This window comes from Aythya marila (assembly GCF_965140915.1).
Source record: "Aythya marila genome assembly, chromosome: 1".
NCBI lineage: Eukaryota > Metazoa > Chordata > Aves > Anseriformes > Anatidae > Aythya > Aythya marila.
This window is the reverse complement of record NC_139042.1, coordinates 131,513,143-131,532,968: the sequence shown is the minus strand read 5'-3', so window position 1 is coordinate 131,532,968 and position 19,826 is coordinate 131,513,143. Positions and strand designations below refer to the sequence as shown.

General features: G+C 45.3%; 1 protein-coding gene across 2 annotated transcripts in view; it reads left to right on the top strand.

The window, feature by feature from the left end:
• Window positions 1-19,455, top strand: part of ITPR2 (inositol 1,4,5-trisphosphate receptor type 2) — a 271,369-nt gene extending 251,914 nt beyond the window's left edge. For both annotated transcript variants that reach the window (XM_082784800.1, XM_082784799.1), the window contains 2 exons: window positions 14,389-14,550; window positions 15,782-19,455. In XM_082784800.1, coding sequence (XP_082640926.1) covers window positions 14,389-14,550; window positions 15,782-15,868 — 249 coding nt within the window. In that variant the 3' untranslated portion in view covers window positions 15,869-19,455. The remainder of the gene's footprint in view (window positions 1-14,388; window positions 14,551-15,781) is intronic.
• Window positions 19,456-19,826: the final 371 nt, after the last annotated feature.

Below are 19,826 nucleotides of genomic sequence, written 5' to 3'. Positions count from 1 at the left end.
AGGTGCTACAGCACAGGCAGATGTGGTGTGTGCAGTGAGGGCTTGGAGATAGCTTTCATCCCTCCAGCTGACACAGTGAGGGGATGGCCATGCCACTGTGCCATGCCATTGTCCCTGCTACATCCGTGCTCAGCCTCACATGTTCTTGTTAACCCTAAGGGGACAGATTCCTGCACTAGCATAAGCCTCTCTTTTTTTCCCTCTCCTTTGAAATTACTTCTGAATAAAAAGCTGTAATGTAATTGCAGTTTACAGAGTGGAACCTAAAACCTTCCAAAAGTATATTCGTCCTGAGATGTGTGTTTGTTTCCCTGAGGTCTGGAAGCAGTCAGTTAATAATACCCAGCACTGGCCTTTTTGGACACTCTGGTATTGTAGCTCTGTTGTAAGCTTAGCTTGATTTCCTCTGCATTTGAAAGATATGGCTGCCTGTCTGTTGAGCAATATTTAGGCTTCAAGGACTGATTTCTGCTGTAAGGATGGGTTCTGCCTTGATAGTACAGTGTAGTTAAAGCCTCCTTGTCCTTCTTCCAAATTCAGTTCATTCAATTTGCAAATTAAAATAAATGAGTAGACTTGGGTTCCTGTTTGTTTGTTTGCTGCTGGCCTTAAGGACTCAAGGAGGGGTCTGGATATGAGGCAGTGTTCCTTGAAACTTGCACATCCCCACAAACATCCAGTGGAGGTGTTCCAGCTGGAGCATCCTCAAGCCGAGCAGCACTGCTGGCAGGACATGGGCTGCGGTTCCCTGCTGGAATCCACTCCCTCCTTGACCTGCCAGAGGCTGGAGCTGTTAACTTTACAGGCAGCTTGCAAAAGCCATCTTTTATCCCTTTGTTAAGAAATATGTGGCCTGAGATGGATCTGTGTGTGGGCAGACCTTTATTCTCTGATTTCAAATGATGAAAAGGCTGTCCATGGCATTAGATAAGCACCTACAGTTGTGCTTGAAAACCTGGTAGAAGCTGAGGCTGTGTTCTCTTGGGAATGGAAGTATATGGCTTTACTTAATGAAACCTGGACCTTAACTGGGGTCATGGATATTGATAAGAAGTTCAGCCCCGGAGGAATGATGTGATGATCAGATTGCAAAGCATACAAACTGAATTCATTTCATTTTGCACTCTAGGAGAAGCAGCAAACACGGGCACACTTCAGTGTTATTCAAGAATACTATTGGAACATTTGAAAACAATTATTGTTCTTTGTGGAACAAAGTGGTACTAAGCTTCTGGCTTCCTGAATGAGAAAGGCACTCCAAAATTGTCCACAGCTAAGACAGCTGCAGATCCTGAGGAAAAGAAGGACCCTGGGTTTCACAAAGGTAGAAGGGCCATTAATAAAAGCACAGGGATATGAGTCTGAGGTTGTTGTCTTACCAGGGACGCCATTTAAAAGTAAATATATGTAACTTTGGTTGGACTTGAAATACTGGGATGAGATTCTTCAAGAATTAGAATGGGGAAAAGCTGCAAAATGTAGCGCTGGCTCTGAGTTCTCACTGTTGAGAGATAGTAGGAACTGGGAGGATTGCATGCAGCAATAGTATATACTCATTTTACAAGGTCTAATGGATATGATGAAGATGCTTGTTTTCTATATCTGTTGTGGGAAGAAAAATCCACAGGTCTGTATTACTCTGCATCGATATGTTTCTGAATTTGTATAACTTTGGTCTCATTATGCCATTTATCGTTTGGGATCTGCTTTATGAGATATTTGTCAGCTTTTTCGATTTGGTTTCAAAGCTAGTTCATGGAATCTTCTGCCTTTTTAGTTTGGTGGTTGTATGTTTGATAAAAAGCTAAGATTACATCATCTTTAATAAAAGAGAAGATATATAGCCTAAAGAAATCAGATTAGTTGTAGACAAAGAAATCAATCAGGTTGGCAAATCGTATCTGTGGGACAAAGTGCAAAATGTTTGTTTCATACAGTATTTATTGAACAAATTTGTTGCGAAGACGGTTAAAAATGTACAGAAAAAAAAAAAAAACAGGAACCATTTTGTTCAATTTAAATGACATTGATGTATTTTTTACATCATGAAATCTTGCAATATTACCAACAACAATCCCTGATAAAGTACTTTACACAATTGTCTCACAGGGCATTTTGAGATAAAAGTATATATTGGAGATTGTAAATTGGCTGCATCCAATTTGTATATAATGGAAGCCACTACAGCCATCCCACGAAATTCAATACATCAGGAATCACATTACAGTTCTGTGAGTTTGGAGTAGTAGTAGCTTAAAGAGTCTCCAAAACAAACAGGCAACTTTAAATCAGATTTAATGAACCCTGTGTATTTTATACACTTGTGCTTAAAATGTTTTGTTTCTGTTTTTCATTTTACTGGGTGCTGCTGAAAGAGAATTGTAACTCTGGGTTTGTGAAACTGATCATCTGCTTGTTCTCAAGAGCAAATACATTTTAATTGAACATAACAAACCATATTTAAATACTGGGTTGGGAAGAAAAGAAAAAAAAAGGAAGAGCAGATCTGAGCAGAGAGGATCCATTTCAATATTTCCCTAGCAATGCGAGCAAGTGGGCTAAATGAAAGTATGGTACAGGCGGATAGAAGTTCACATTGTAGCAATGCATTTTTTTCTTTTATTGATTTGTGCCTGCAGCTTCTGAAAATGGCAGACATGAACCTGAGTGAACAGACGTTTCACCTTGAGAGCCCAGTTTTGCTGATTTCCACCTATTTCCCAAAGTCACTGGGAATAAAAGTGCCCTGCGTGTCCCAGTAGGTACTTTGTGGGACCAGCTGGGATCTGTGTCTCATCCAGCCACAGGGGCCTCTCCTTGGCCTCCATGCATGTAGGTGAGGAGTTGTGCAGAGGACTTGAGCAGAGGAATGCCCACAAGCCATGGGCAAGCATTTGAACACAGCAAGTGGTTTGAAAACAGCTTGCAGAGCGTGTTGGTAGTGTTCAGGCCCATATGGCTGTAAGGTGGCCATGGCTTGATGGTGCTTTGTCAAGAGACACTTCAAAGAGAAACCTGCATCTCTTTCCTCTCTGAAAAATACTCGAGTATGTGCATTTATGCAAGTGTGTGGTAAATGCATGATTATATCTTTGTTTAAAAATACAGTTGTTTTCTACAGCCCATTAGGGATAATAATGTAGGATAGATAATAATTCTAAATAATTTTAAAAGAAAATTTTGTACTTTAAGCTGTCCTTTCATATTGCACCATATGCAAAGTACATCAGAGTTAAAATGGACCCAAAGCAGAACACTGAGATCAGGATTGAAAATGCCTCGATGCCGGGAGTATCCTAAACCAGAACAATCACACTGCAATCAGTGAAGCTATGCCTGTGCAAAGCTGAGAACAAGGTCAAGTCCTGAGCCTCTGAAAAATGAGTCTCCAGCTGAGTCTTTATATTTCCCAAAGATTTTGTTACACCAAATTGAAGCTAAAGGTAGAAAATGGACAGTACTTGCAAAATGCAAAGTGACAGGGGCAGAGAATTAAAGCTAAATGTCAAAAAAAAAAATGCATACATTTCAACAAGTATGAGCCTGAATCCCATGCTACAAAAGATACGAAGTAAAGGTCATGGTTTGGAGGTTAAAAGGCAAGTTAGACCCCGATCCACTGTTTGAAAACAGCACTTACATTGACAAAAAGAGATCAAAATTTGTGATATCCTTACCAGCTGAACAGTAGGTATGTATCTAAGGAGCAGGCAACCTCTCTGTCCTCAGCAGTGGTATGATTCTGCAGGGTGTGTTTACATTTCGGTGGTATTAGTGGACTTCAGTATCTAGAGAGCTCCTGCTAGAATGCTTTGCAAAAGGAAATCAATACTAACAGAAGATCAGAAGAATGGGGGCTTTAGAGAGAGAGTCCATGCAGATTGGTGGTGTGCGGATAGGAATGGCATGGGGCTGGGTAAGCACCATAACTCTGCTCACTTTAAATGCAGTCAGCAGAAATATCATTGCAAAGCACAGGCATTCAGCTAGATGTAAGCCAGCATGGCAAATGAACAGTGAATTTGCAGAGATGATGGTAAGAGTAGTAGGAGAAGGAGAGGGAGAACGAAGCTGGAGCTGGAGGCACGTTGGTGGTTGTGGTGGAGCTCCATGAGCAGCTCAGCCCCTCACCTGTCACAGGGATGCCCTACACAGTGAGCCACTGAGAGGTGCCACCTGGCATTGGAGGAACTGAGCCTGTGCAACTCAACAGCAGCACTGCAGTGAGCTGTGAAGGAGGAGATGGAGAACTGCCAGGTGCCTCTGCGCAGAGACGGCCATTGCATTATGCTGTTCTTCCCCTACTGAGACAGCTGGAACTACAACAGAGCCTCCCATGCTGCCATTAAAAGGTTCTTTTTTTAAGGACATGTGCACTTAATGTCAGAATATTGAAACCATACCCACGTGAATAAAGTTAGTAAGCCAGTGATTCATTGCTGTTTCAAATCTCTATCTAGCCACAGTAAATTTCTGCTCAGTAGTGACAGTCTGTGTCCACATGCAGGCTATGATTTACAGTTCTGTGTTTTGTATCAACAACATCTGTTTAACAAAAGAAAAAAGAAAAAAAAAAAAAAGCCAAGAACATTTATTTTCTAATCTCTGTACCAGATGTTGTTTCTTTATGCACAAGATCCAGGGATTATATCAGAAATAATTTAATTATTTTAAATGAATAATCTGAAGTGTTTTTCCTAAAGCATGCCCTGTAACCACTAACAACATAAAAACATAGGAATGTGGAAAAATAAAGTTGTATCTCGCACAAATCTATAATTATATCTATTTTAAGGGCACACATATTTAAGCACCAAAACCTAGCCTGAGATGGTAGTGTTGAGATTCCTGAAGATGTGCAGAGGAGAATACCAATTCTCAGAGTTACGATAGAGATAAGGTGGCAGAGAGTGATGGAAACAGCAGAACGAAGCAACAGTTGAGAAATGAACACATGCTGCGGGCAAAGAAAGACACAGGAAGCCAATGTGTCTTGAAGGAGAGGAGGAGCCCACTAGCGCTGGAGTGGGATGAAAGCTCAGGCCCCCTGAGCACACAAAGGTTGTGCCACAAGCCCACTGCCAGCTGTAGTCCCCGTGCACCTGCAGGTCCACCTGGAGGGGAGTTGGATGGTGCAGTCCTTGTGCACTGGTGCCAAAGCTGCTTAGTTTAGTTTGTGCTTTCCACCCTCTAGGCTAAGGTTGCTCAGAATTGAAGGAAGAACAATGCCACAGAAAATGTTTCTGTGCAGCTCCTGCTGTCCTGGCCTATTATTTCCCTATTTTGCAGGTCCAGAATTCATTCAGGGGCTTTGTTTCTAGGATAGGAAACAGTGCAAAGAGTACAGGTTCTCCTTTCTCAGCCGGTGCAGAGCACTGACTTTCCTTGCTATTCCATTGTGGTAGCAGAGGCTGCTTTGCCATTGCTGCCAAGGAGAGCAGGCAGGTACAAACCCAACAGCAGAGCGTGACAGCAGAAGTCAGAGAGGAGAGGAAGGGAGTCACAGTGTGTTCCACAGGATGCACTTAGCATAGGGCTATAGAACAATTCAGGTTAAGAGAGATTGCCAGAGATCCCCCAATTCCACCCCAGCTGAAAGCAGATTGAGATGAAGCAGGTTTCTCAGGGTCTCGTCCATTTGCATTGTGAGTATCTGCAAGAATGGGCCTCTTACCACTTCTCTGGGCATCTGTTCCAGTACTTGACCATCCTCCCACTAAAAAAAACTTGTTCTTCTATTTAATTGGAATTTCCCATGTTCCAGCTTCCACTGTATCATTGCACTGTACACCTTGAGGGCAGTCTGGCTCCATCTTCTGCCCCAAGGTAGTTGCAAGTGGCAATACTTGCTCCTTGGCCTTCTCCAGGCTGAACAGACCCAGCTCTCTCAGCTTGCTCTCATAAGCCCGTGCTCCAGTTTGTCAATGTCTTTTTTGGTACTGGGAATCACAGAATCACAGAATTTCTAGGTTGGAAGAGACCTCAAGATCATCGAGTTCAACCTCTGACCTAACACTAACAGTCCTCACTAAACCATATCCCTAAGCTCTACATCTAAACGTCTTTTAAAGACTTCCAGGGATGGTGACTCCACCACTTCCCTAGGCAGCCTGTTCCAATGTCTAACAACCCTTTTGGTAAAGAAGTTCTTCCTAACATCCAACCTAAAACTCCCCTGGCGCAACTTAAGCCCATTCACCCTCATCCTGTCACCAGGCACGTGGGAGAACAGACCAACCCCCACCTCGCTACAGCCTCCTTTAAGTTATCTATAGAGTGCAATAAGGTCACCCCTGAGCCTCCTTTTCTCCAGGCTGAACAATCCCAGCTCCCTCAGCCGCTCCTCATAGGACTTGTTCTCCAGGCCCCTCACCAGCTTCGTCGCCCTTCTCTGGACTCGCTCGAGCACCTCCATGTCCTTCTTGTAGTGAGGAGCCCAAAACTGAACACAGTACTCAGGATGCGGCCTCACCAGAGCCAAGTAGAGGGAGACAATCACCTCCCTAGCCCTGCTGGCCAGACTGTTTCTTATGCAAGCCAGGATGCTGTTGGCCTTCTTGGCCACCTGAGCACACTGCTGGCTCATATTCAGCCAACTATCAACCATCACTCCCAGGTCCCTCTCTGCCTGGCAGCTTTCCAACCACTCATCTCCCAGCCTGTAGCTCTGCTTGGGTTTATTGCGCCCCGGGTGGAGGACCCGGCACTTGGCCTTGTTGAACTTAATGCAGTTGGCCTCAGCCCATCGGTGCAGCCTATCCAGATCCTCCTGCAGAGCCTTCCTACCCTCAAGCAGATCGACACACGCGCCTAACTTGGTGTCATCTGCAAACTTACTGAGGGTGCACTCAATGCCCTCATCCAGATCATCGATGAAGATATTAAAGAGGACCGGCCCCAGCACTGAGCCACTAGCTACTAGTGGGGAACGCCACTAGTAACCGGCCTTCAACTGGATTTGACTCCATTTACCACGACTCTTTGGGCCCGGCTATCCAGCCAGTTTCTAACCCAACGAAGCGTACACCAGTCCAAGCCAAGAGCAGTCAGTTTCTTGAGGAGAATGTTGTGGGAAACGGTGTCAAAAGCCTTACTGAAGTCAAGGTAGACCACATCCACAGCCTTTTGCTAATCCACCCAGCGCATCACTTTGTCATAGAAGGAGATCAGGTTCGTCAAGCAGGACCTGCCTTTCATAAACCCATGCTGACTGGGCCTGATCGCCTGCTTGACCTGCAAGTGCCACATGATGACACTCAAGATAATCTGCTCCATGAGCTTCCCTGGCACTGAGGTCAAACTGACAGGCCTATAGTTCCCTGGGTCTGCCCTCCAGCCCTTCTTGTAGATGGGCGTCACATTTGCTAGCCACCAGTCAACTGGGACCTCCCCCGATAGCCAAGACTGTTGACAAATGATGGTAAGCGGCTTGGCCAGCTCCTCTGCCAGTTCTCTCATTACCCTCAGAAGCCCCAAAGTGGACGCGGTACAGCAAATGCAGCCCTACAAGTGCCAGCTGGATATGGAGGATCACTTCCCTCAACGTGCTGGCTGCACCCTGGCTGGGGCAGCCCAGGATGCAGTTGGCCTTTTTCACTGTAAGGGCACTCCACTGACTCACATTCTTATTGCTTACATATGGTTTTGCCCACAGCAGCGGTGCTAGATCGCATTCAGAAAATACTTTTGTGATTGTTTTCATCTCTTGGAGGTAAATGCCAGTGTCTTTCTTGGAAAAGCAAGATCCTGTACAGTGTTCAAGCTGAGTATCAAAATTGTCACATACACCATCAAAGATTTGAGGTTTATTATCATTCTTCACCATATTTGGGGGGGATATTAACTGGCCCAGATACCAGTCCTGCAGAACTCACAGTTATGCAGAATTCAGGTGATAGATTCTGTTGCAGCCCTCAAAAAACATTCAGCCAAGTTAAAATGAAAGTAAATGCATCAATGACACTGCTAAAGCAGACTGTGGGTCTGTATTACAGTTCCAACATTCTCTTAGTGGGAAACAGATTTCTATATTTTTCCATGCACTGTGGAAGTTGTAGGATGTATCAATCTAGTATAGACCCAGCCAGACATATTAGTTTTCTTGTTGCGTAAAGATTTATCTGCAATTGCCAAGGTTTATTTTTATTTTCCTTGAATTACTGTTGTGGTTGCATTTAGCTGCATAACAATTCCGGATTTCCCTCCCTATATTTTTGTACAGCACAGATTGCTTATCAAATACATTCTTAACATTAAAGTGTCAAACGGGATTTGCAGAAAGCTATTTGGGTTTGTAGTTTAGGGTGAACATTTATCAAATTGTGGATTAGCTGAATCATGCACTGAACCAAATTATTATTGTCTGTGATTAAATCACAAAGTGGTTATTGCCCTGTGTCATCTAAAGCACAAGATAGTTTAAATCTTTAAGATCCCTTTTTAAGGTGACTATAGGAGCTACATAGCTAGAGTTTTAGGACCAGGCAGTTTTCCGTCCCTAAGCAGAAGAAAAAACAGCTTTCAAAAGGTAGCTTGGACTGATCACGCTCTGCTTATATGGGCAACTGATCTAGGAAAGAAATGGATGGACTTATTTACGCTTCAGACACACAGAATCGTTTATCAGTAAATAGACCTCTCTGTACCTGGAGCTAAAGTATTTTTTCAAGGTGCTGGCTCAGAAAAGGGGAATGAACGGTGCTGCTAGTTCTTGTACCTGAAAGGACATAAACAGCCTGCCTAAGAGCAGCAGTGTCTGAAGTTTGTTTCTAGTCATGCGGAGACACAGGTCTGAGGGCACAATTAAGTCACAAGGGATTGAGCTGTGCAGCGTTTCCCAGCAAGGCCACTTGTGGGATGTGGAGGCCACCAGCAGCGGCTCCCTTGAATGCCCCAGAAGCAGGGTCTCACCACCCCAGCACACACTGGTCATGTCTCTAAAGCCATAGAAGGCTTCTGGCAGGCTGCCACCACAGTTTCCATCCACGCAGCACACGCTAGCAAATGCACGTTGTGGGCAGAGCTCCACTTGCAGCCCAGTGCAGCATACTGAGCCTCGTAGCAATTTCCACACTTATCCTTCATGCTCCTCGGCAGCCTCTAGCTGGGATGATCTGAGTGCTTTAAGGATGCTGGTCTCTGGAGCCTTGCTGTGAGATAACTAATCTTGATGGCCATGTACTGGCCTCACTGAGTCACGAAGGAGCGAATGGCTTCTGCAAGATGGGGAAGTGGTGGGCTGGGGAAGGCGAGGGCAGCTGGGGAGGTCACAACCCAGGAGGAGTCATTGAGTAGTCACAGCTCCTGTTCTTTTCGTGTGGATAGGAGGGAAGTCCTGAAGCTGCCTGTTTTCATGTTGCAGTACAGGGTCATGGGGTAGAAAGGGCTAAGAGTCACTGCGCTAGGCACTGCCTTCTAGGGAAATGAAAGTCTTGTGCAGCTGGTGGTGGCGTGGTACTCTGAGCCTATGGCGAAGGCACGGGCAGAAAATATGCATTAAGCAGCCTTCACTCCTCTACTTCATCCCCCTTGTCCTACTCTTTGACCTATTTTCTCTCATTGTTATCTAGTAATCTATTTTTTAAAAGATTCAGCACAATCTCTCCTGCTGGTTGCAGCTGATCCATCTCTCTGCTAGCCTGTGAAACCAACACCTCCTAAAGAAATGTCCCCTGCCAATTACTCTGGAGGCATGGATTCAGCTCAGCATGAGAGTTCAATTGAAGCCAGTTGGCCGTGCCACCAGGACAGGGATGGCTCAAGAAAGACTTTGTAAAAAGTATAGAAACTCAAAACAAATTTCTTCCCTCTTTTCTTCATCCATGCTCAGGAGAAAGTCGCTTAGAAAACTCCAGGAGGCAAACATAGATTTTTAGTCTGAATGTTCCTCTCTGAAAAAAAAATGGGTTTTGAGGTTTCTTGGCAAATATGAGTAGCAAATCCTCTAAGCCCTGTGATTCCTCAGGTGTGTGCCCTTGCAGTGGGCACCTGGAGGCTATGTGCACACAGGGAACCTTGCAGAGAGGTGTTCACCCTGAGTGAGCCCTCTCTGCTAATGGAGTCCTGCCAGGGGAATTTGCTGCTGGGGAGGAAGGAGGGAGCGGGTGTGCTGGATCACCACATGAAATGTCTGCTCTGCTCGTGTGCAGTCTCCTTGGCCCACAGCCTTTTGGCTAGCCCCACCTGCCCTTTTTTTTTTTTTCCTTCCAGCTGAACTGACAGAGGGGAGGCTGCGGCTCCTTTCTGTCCCTGCAGCCTTCCTGTCTGGCTGACTCTCTGCCCTGGACACAGACATATACTTAAATATGAATTCTGCAAGGCACACATCATGCTCAAGGAGGGAGGATGTAGCGGGAAGATGCTGTGATCCGTAGGTGGGCTGCTGCGGTTGGGCTAAGGAGAGCGGCTATCTTGTGCGAGAATGAAATAACAGTAAAAACATTGTATTCAGCCCCAGCTGCTTAGAAAGAAAGTTGTAGTAATTTGTAACAATTCATTTTGGAGTGCTCCATCCACATAGCTCATCCTCTGTGAGTTCATTTCTGCTTGAGTTATGCCGCCTTGCACTAGCCTGGTTGTTGCTTGTAAACTGAGTCCTGCAACAGCTGTTTGCAGAGGTCTGTCCTGCTCCCTACTAGCAGCCTGCCTTGCTTGTGCAGGTTGTTGGCTCAAAATGTCTGCATGAATTCTGTCTTGGGCAAAATGGATGGATTTCTGAGGACAATGGCTGGGGCATGGCAGCTCACACACTTCGATGTCCTGTCCCTGCACCAGTCAAGAAGGTAGGTGGCAGCAAGTTAGAGGGCAGCAGGAGCACACCTGCAGCACAGACAAGGCATGTTCCAGCTTTAACATGTGTTAGTTGGTCAAGGTCAACCCTGGACTGAGCCCATAAATATTTAAGTCCCAGAAAAAATGTTTGGTGTTGTACAAACATGTTAACTACCTCAAGTTAATTGGCAAGCAATTACCTTGGAGTAAAAATAGCTTTCCTGTAGCCAGGCAGTCACAGAGTGCCTGTCCCCCCCTGAACACTTCCAATTCACTAAAATTTTCTGTAGGGGAACCTTTTCCGATTTGCGTTGTAGAGCCTCGCAGGCTTGTGATTGAAAGGTTTTGTCCCCAGAGGCAATTGCTGTTTGTTTGTGGTTCAGACTCAGCAAATAGGGCCATGTGCTGAAGCTAATTTTCATGCTGCCCTTTAATAATACTAGGGTTTTGCAGTTCACAATCCAATGAAAGAAACATGATAATATTGACCAGCAAAATCATGCCATTCAATGAGGGAGTATAACTTGTGTGCTCATTATAATGGGATTGTTGGTGAAGGCCAGATAAGTATTTTTAACTTAAAGACAGGTTGTCTGATATTTTTCATGACAAAAATACACAGCTGGACTGGATTTCTTTGGAAGTGTATACAGGCGAGAATCAAGAAGCTCTTGATTCTGTGAATCTCTTCCACAGAACTTGGGACTGCCAAGTGACAGACCTGTTTCAGCTGTTTCACCCAGCTATAAAAGTCAGTAACTTCTTTTTATGAGATCTCCAGTCCATGCAGACCCATCAGCTTCCCTTAGAACTTGGCTTAAGCCCTTGCTTGATCCTCCACAACCTGTCAAAATAATGTCCAGATCTTCTTGGTGTGTAACTAAATCACAGCTGTATTTCTTTCTTGGGACTGATTACCCCAGAATTGCTGGGAAGGCAGATCTGGACACACGGGGGTGAGCAGCATCTGTCACTGAGCTCCCAGGATGCTGGGGCTCCTGATGGCCAAGGTGGGCTGGCACAGGGTTCAGAGCTGGCCCAGCCAGCTACAATCAGCACCGCAGCACTGTGTGGCAGCCTGCCCTGTCCCTGTACTCACCTGTTCCTGGTCACCCCTCTCCCTATACAGTATAAAGTTATGTAGAGGAGGAGGGAAGCAGGTGACACTTGGGAGTCTTGGGAGGCAAGACGACTGAGCCGGGATGTCTGGCATCCACACAGGTTTGTGTGGTGTGCCTCTGGATACTGCGGTGTGGTGGAGGGTCAGTCTGCAAAAGCCCTTCCAAGGCAGTCGGCGGTCTCTGCCTTGTGCCCTGGAGAAGCAAGGGAGTGGCAAATGGAAAACAAAACTAACAAGTACATTTCACAGTCCTGGCAGCAGTACTCAGCAAACATGAGAACCACAGTGATGGTGTCTCAAATTCCTCTCCCTCTGCAGCTTGGCTTAGAAACTTTGGCATTACAGTGAGCCTTGCCAAAAAGGACTTCAGCCTCTCAGCTGGCTCCTGTGGCAGTGTGTCCTTGAGGTTGGTACCTTCAGGTGCTTCAAGCAGGAGAAGCTGTGATGGGGGCAGATATCAGAGCTTTCCAGGAAATACTCAGACACAACTGCATCTCTGTTCACTGTAACTCCTTTGAATTCACTTTCTGTGACTTTAGTGGCAGACAAATTTGCTGGCAAATGTTTTGCAAAAAAAAAAAAAAAAAAGGCATAGATCCAGCAAAGTGCTGTGCACAAACTAAGCTTAGTATAGATGACTACACCTGCACTTAATGCTAGGCACGTGATGAATGCTCTGTTAGATCCTAGCCAAAGTAAATTTAAAATAAATATCAGAGCGTGCTCGTGGAAAATGAATGCTGGTCTTGTAAGCATACAGGACTGCAGCAGAAATCAGAGTCTACTGTTCCATGTGTCTGACGGGGATATCCAGCAGGGAGGAGGCACGTGATCTCCACCAGCAGAGCTGGTGAAAACAGGTTTTGATTTGAATGAGTTATGACCCATTGAAAATGGCATCATGCGTAACCACAGCAAATTGTCATAATGAGATCACAAGGCTCGAAGAAGTGGGCAGTGAGGAAAGGCCTCATTCCGCCAGTGCACACGGCTGACTGAGCCGTGGGCTGCAAAATGCAACGAAGGGGCACACCATCTTGTTCCCCAGACATCTTGTCATCATAGTGACAGGACCAGAGGTTGAGCAGCCAGACAAAAACTCATTAGAAGTGTTGAGTTAAAAGGAAGAAAACAATCCAGAACTCATATGGCTTTGTATTTAGGCTTATCCAGGGTAACAGAGGGGGTCAGGCTAACCCAACTAATGGAAAAATATAAACACTGTAAGTGCTTCCATCCTCACTGCAGCTTTCTGAGTTAGCCTGGGTGTTTCTAAACCATGTTCTGTCAGAGGGCAGGGTCTGGCGTCGAGGCAGAGCATGGCATAGTTGAAAGCAGCCCTCTCTCTCTAGAAGGACAGTAAAATTGGATTCGCTTGGCACTTCCCTGGGCTCGTAAATGTTTGGATCCATGTGAATCTGCCCATGGGAGGGAGTAGAAATGGGGGTAACGGTGCTACTTGTGAGGAGCCATCCATCGTGCAGGGGATGGGAAGAACCATGCTCCAGCTCATGCTATTTCTCTTAAAGTTTTCAAGTGCACGTGTCTGTGGGGGCTTGTTGCAAAACATCATGCATATGATCTAACCACATCCTCCCACTCCCCCCAAGGTGGAGGGCAGAGGTGCACTGATGCAACGCATCAGTAGATAGGGGACCTATTTCCCATGTCTCGTGCATTAAGGCAAATCAGGCTGCTTGCAGCTCGATTACCACCCCTCCCAGGCTTGCACCCTCCAGTCTCCGTTACATGCTACACACAAATATGTGTGTCTCTGAGGATTCAGACTCGTGCTGGTAGACACCACCCCAACTTACATTTTTGTTATGATTAGATTCATAGCTTGAGTCCGTGGACACCCATGTGGTGCTTGGTCCTTAGCAGGTTAGCCCTTGGCTGTGGGGCTGTGCTTGTGGTTACTTGAGACTTACAGTCGTAATGGCACACTGAAGCCCAAGCAGGACCCCGAATCTGCCCCTGTGGGCAGCTGAACTCAACCCAAGGTCCCTCTGCTCCTGCAGTAGGCACGCTCCAGGCCAGCCTGGAGAGGACTGCAGCTTGTCTCGTTTTCCTGATGTTGGCTCACTGGCACTGCTGCAGGGACAGCTGACACAAATGGAGGCCAGCCAGGCTGAAGAGGCACTGGGGAAATGCGTCCCACGTGCAATTCAAAGCAAGGCACAGGGAGCACAGAGGAGGTGCCAGAGAAGTCTCCCCATGCATTTCTGCATGCCAGAGCTGCAGATGGGAGGTGAATGTGCCAGCCCACGCTGCAGTCCAGGTGCACCAGTGGAGAACCAAGATTTTGCTCTTGGTGCCTTCTTTGTAGACAGAGGCAATAATAGAAAGGGCAGTGTGAAATACCTGCTCAATAAAGTGGTTGTTAAGCTCACTTCGCTGTGCGTTGTCTGCTGAGTAGAAGTCCCACTGAGTTTACATATTCTGGTAGTATTGCATAAACCCTCACTAACATTGCTGTTTCTCTCATCCCCATGTAGGAGAAGAATTTGGACTGGTTCCCTCGGATGAGAGCCATGTCTCTGGTTAGCAATGAAGGTGACAATGAGCAAAATGAAATCAGGAACCTGCAGGAGAGGCTGGAGTCAACCATGAGCCTTGTAAAACAGCTTTCCAGTCAGCTTGCCGAGCTCAAGGAACAGGTGAGTGCCCTGCCCTGGGCATCAACCTGAGCGCGTGTGGGTGAGCGTGCTAGCTTCCCTCAGGTCGCAGTCAGGACAGTGTTACAAAAGAGACTTTTGTCCTAGAAAGGTTTTATCTTCCAGTAAGCTTTCTGAGTAGACACACTGATAGGGGTTTGGGCTGAAATTGTACTCCATTAGCAACAGCAGAGAACAGCTAAGGGGAATGAGTTATGAAATGGGTTACCATGGGTGTGTGAGGACAGAGGGAAGCTGCAGAAGCAGTGGTGGGCTTTGCATGTGCAGGTACTGCAAACCTGGCAGTAGAACAGGAGTAGTGTCAGAAAGAGCTGCCTACTGATCAGAATCAGTAGAAGCTTTCTGAGTCTGACACATGGGGGTTTTCCCCTGTTAAATATCAGCTACGCTGTTGTGAGAACAATTTGTTGAGCCTGTCGTTTCGCTTGTGTCGCCCTCTGTGCCCATCCCTTATCTCCCCTCCCCTAGCATACAGCGGTACTGGCCTTCCTCACAGCCCTGCCTCTGCCTCACCCACCTTTCTCTCACTGCAGGGTCAAAGGGCCAGCTCCCGTTTTACCTAAGATGCCAGTCACCTCTGGTTTGTTCATTACAGTTTCAGAAAAGCATCTTCATGCTTTCTTTATGGAAAGCACTTCCAGTGGCATCGAGTTACCTAATCATCCCCCTTCAGACCCCTCCTTAAAACTCTTTCTCCCTGTGAGAAACTTGACAGAGGTTTAGGCTGGATGAACTGCGACCATTGCTTATTGTGCTTATCCTACTGTCCTGGGTGGCTTTTTCATCCCCCTCTGCCTGAACCTGCTTTCTTCTGCCTTAAATTTAAACTCTTTGGGGTTGGGACCATCTTTTAATAGGGACCATCTTTTTAATACAATGACCATCTGTCATTGTATAGCACCAAGTGCAAATGCTGACACTCTGCAGGGCTACACAACACGATAGCAGCACGAGGGATGTACTCACTGTAAAACCTGCCACTGGAAAAGAACAGTGTACAAATGAGAATGAAATGTCCATCCTTTGCAGGAAACAGAGGCATCACTTCAAAGGCATCTCTTACTTCTAATTTTTAATGCTGAAGAATAGAATTCCACTCCCTGTTGTTTTGCTTATATGTATCTTGTTCTGTGACTGCTAAATAATAGTAAAAACAAAACAAAACAAAAAAAAAGAATATCAACTCGTCTCTCTCTCTGCCTTTCCACCTTAGATGACAGAACAAAGGAAGAATAAGCAGAGGCTGGGCTTTCTTGGATCAAACACACCCCATGTGAATCATCACATGCCACCACCCTGATACCATGGGGAGAAGCCGTGACTAGCCTTTCATCAGTATTCCTGCTTTATTATAGAATAAAAAGCTGAGATTGAGAGGAGTGAACAGTGCCTATTGTTACAAAGTTAAAAACAACCAAGTGCCAAGATGTTAAGTGGTTTAGCTCTGGGAACAATTTGTAGCTGTTTTTCATGGTTGAAAGGGACCACAACCTAGAATGCAAGAGATACAAGGGAGCTCGTTTGTATTCATTCAAGGGGCCTGACTCAGCTGGGTTTGCTCTCTGCAACTCAATGGCTTCGGTGGTGGCTGCTGCCTGGGATGGAAGTCAGGGCAGTGCTTGGCTGCGTCCCTTGAGCTGCCTTCAGGTTTCTCCTCAAAGTGCCGGAATAACCAAGACAAGCAGAAGAAGAAGAAATGTTTATTAGTGCAAATACAACAGTCTGGTTCAGAATCAATAGAAGTTGTTCCTTGTCTTATTTGCCAAATAGCAACATTAGTCATATTTGCTTGGCATCTACTATTTTTTAATTACCATAAATATGTCAGTTGGGTAAGCAGTAATGTTGCTTCAAGTAACTTCAACTAGGAGGGAAAGGGGAGAAACCTCAAAAGACTGGGAAAAAAAAAAAAAAAAAAGAGTTGCAAAGAGAAACATTAATGCTTTTGAATTTTAGCTGTCACCATGCAATTTCTTATTTATAACATGGAGCACAATGGATCTACAGCTGTGGGAATGTTATGCACATAACACTGACAACATAACTGGAAGTGATTTCTTTCTCCTGGATTCAGATGTTCTCGATTAATGTGGCCATGAGATTTCACATTCTGAGGAGTTAAACTGTTTTTAAAATTCAAGTTCCAATGGAGGATTCAGGAAAATATATATATATATATCTGTAGTTTGAAGCATGTATGGATTTTTTTTATAGATATTTTTTATTCTGTAAAAAGCTTAGAAGTGCCTTTCTGTATGGAGCCGTAATGGTGTCATTACCTTCCATAAACACACTGTCAGCAAGAGTTGACTTTAGTAAATATGCACCATATTCTGCCAGCTTTCTTCTGAGCTGAAGATCATGGGCTTAACCTTCCTCTGCCTGCTCTTCCTCGTTTTGGGGGGTTGCAGGATCAGCCTGGGTGATGGGGGACAGAGATAGATGCCAGAGGAGCTCTCTTCTAGCTCTAGACTCTAAGAAAGGCAGCAGCCAAATCATCTGTGCAGGTTTCTGGTGTATTCTGTACTTCCTGGGATGGTTTGAAAAGGAGAGTTATAAGTTATCCACACAGCCCAAGAGGCATTTAGGGGAAGGTTTTCAGGGCACAAATGGAAGTTGTGGTCCCAGTTCACTTTCATTTGCTTAGATTTTGGATACCTAATTGTCCTTAGTGCATTTGAAAATGCCCCAATTAAAGTGGAGTAACTTTCTAAATCAAATTATTTTACAAGAAGTTCCCCCTGTAACTTACTCATTTTGTTACAAAAGCCATTTTGATAAAGGGTGAAAATACTGTTGGCTCCAGTATTTCTAATACCTCCCTGAAAAAATGCTGTCTTGTTATTAAGACATAATTCAAACCAGACCTAGAATAAAGAGAAGGGAGAAGCATTTCCCTCCTTTCATCCCAAATTCAAGCCTGTTCTTGGAAGCCACCTCCTTTTTTGTGTGTATGTCAATGAGAATGAGATAAAAGGGGTCTGACTGCTTACCATTGGAGCATTTCCCTTTGGCTTCTGTTGAGTCCTTCAAAAATACTGTGTGAAAAGCAGAAATCTGTATATTTTCTGAAAAGAAACTCTCTGTCTGTAAGGACGTTTAGTCCCTAGAGCATGCCAGTTTTGAGAAGTGTTGGCCTTTCCCAGGTGCAAGGTGTATTTTTCCTGTATGGAAAATATTTTTCCTCTTCTGGAAACCTTGATCCAGTCAGGGCTCTGCTTTCACGTGCTAAGTCAAGGAGCACGTGGTGGTCATCAGAACCAGCACAAGGCTGATGAAAGCTAGCAGTGGGGCATGAGGGTGGGGAGCTAAAGTCATCTAGAGCTCCTCTGGCAGTGTTGGGCTCGCAGCCTTGGTGCATCCAGACCCTGGTTGTTTCGTGGGCTGGAGGAGTGCTTGAAGGCAGTGTGGGCAGCCCCAGGGCTGGTCGGTGCCGCTGAGTGCTGGCTGATGGCAGGAGAGCAGAGCAAATGCTGTGGCATGAGGAGCTGATGGTAGGTAAGCTGCTAGGCAAGAGCAAAGCGGAATACAGAAGAGCGTTTGTCTTCGGTGAATGACTGAGATCTTTTAGGAATAAATCTCGGAGTGTGCCTTTATGCTTACTGTTATGAGGCCTTGATGCTACTGCTCCTGCATAGCTGTGCTGGTGAAACCCCTCTCAGTAAGGCTTGTCTGTGAGGACGGGTTTCATGTAGCAATTATTGTCTGGCAGTGAGAGACGTACAGTGAATTTATTCTGGGAGTTTGCATGAGCCACATGCTGTGCAGTGACCAATCCATGGAAAATAAGGCCAGATTTGCCTCTCTGACTAGACCTATTGTAAAGCATGAAGCCAAAGGAGTTGCACGCAAACATAAAGTCAGTGGTAAGTTTGTAGAGACTCAGCCCCTGCAGCTGTATTAATTCAAATGAGTTTGTGCAGCTCATCAGATCTAGTCACAGCTTCTGTTTCAATAGCTATTTCCACTTCTTCACGCATATGTATGGCCATTAAAGGTATAGAGCATAGTTTATCAGAACTAGGATGAATTATTCACTATTTATTGGGGGGTTGCTACAACTGGAAGTGGTTGGCACTTTTGTTGTTTACATTTGGAAAAGCAGCTGAACCACAGTGCATCACAGGAGGTTTCTGCTGCTTGAGGCAGAACCCTCAAGACTCAATGCATTTGTGCCCTGAGCTGGTGTGGTTGCATGCTGCTGGTGCTCTGTCTGGTGCCCTGACTGACATCCCCCTGTCAAACCCAAATTTTGTTCTTGAGAAGGGAGATCAATGCCATCAAAAACTAAGAGCTAATAGGTGCTGATTAGCCTTTGCCACATTGCCTTTCCTCTGTTTATAGCTTCAGAGAGAGCCCCCTGTAATCGATGCAAGTAGCTAATGCTACTTGCACAGACTGTAAATATACATGTATGTCACTGAGCATTCTGACATTTTTGCTGATTCTGCCACAGCTTAGGCCCTGTCCTGCAGCTCTCATCCATGCAAGTAATCTGTACCCATCCACGTGGTAACTTCAACAGGAGGCTTCTTACTTGAATAATAGTTGCAGGGGCCAGAGCCCAAGCCTTAAAGATTGTGAAATATCCCCATCAATGAGTTTATGACAAGGGAAAAAAATCATTGTTTTATATATATGTTTATATGTATATCTCTGTTTAGTGCAGCTGAGGTATCTTTTTCTTAGGCAAGCATCATCATTTGCATAGCCTATTTATATGAAATGATTGCAAAGTTAAAATGTCTAAGAGCTTTTAATGCCTTAAAGGGATTTATAATTATAAGCTCCTTAACAGTTAAAATCTACTTAAGTAAATGTGTCCATTGCTGCTGAATGTACCTTTTAATAAAGTATGTCATTTAATATATGTGTTTGTCTCACTTATTCTTGGTGCTACAGTGTGGGGAAATACGTGTTGCTGAATTGAAGGCTTCTGGGAAACATGGGGCATTTGTCCCACATCAGAGACCGGGCTGTTGCAGTAAACGTTCCAGGGGTATGCTTCAGTTTCTTCTATGCAACAAATCAGGTGCCATCAGCACCGTCCTGAACATAGAGAGGCCAAGTCCAGCAACGAAAGTGAGGATTTACTTTACATCAGGCACAGATTATTCCCTTCAGGAGAAGGGATTGGACTGCTGGAGGCGTGGTGACAGGCATATAATTTGCTTGTGTGCTTTTTGTTCAGAGGTGAGGTGACAGCCCTGGCTAAAAGTGATGGCTGCAAGCATCACCGGTGGTGCCCAACGCCCCCA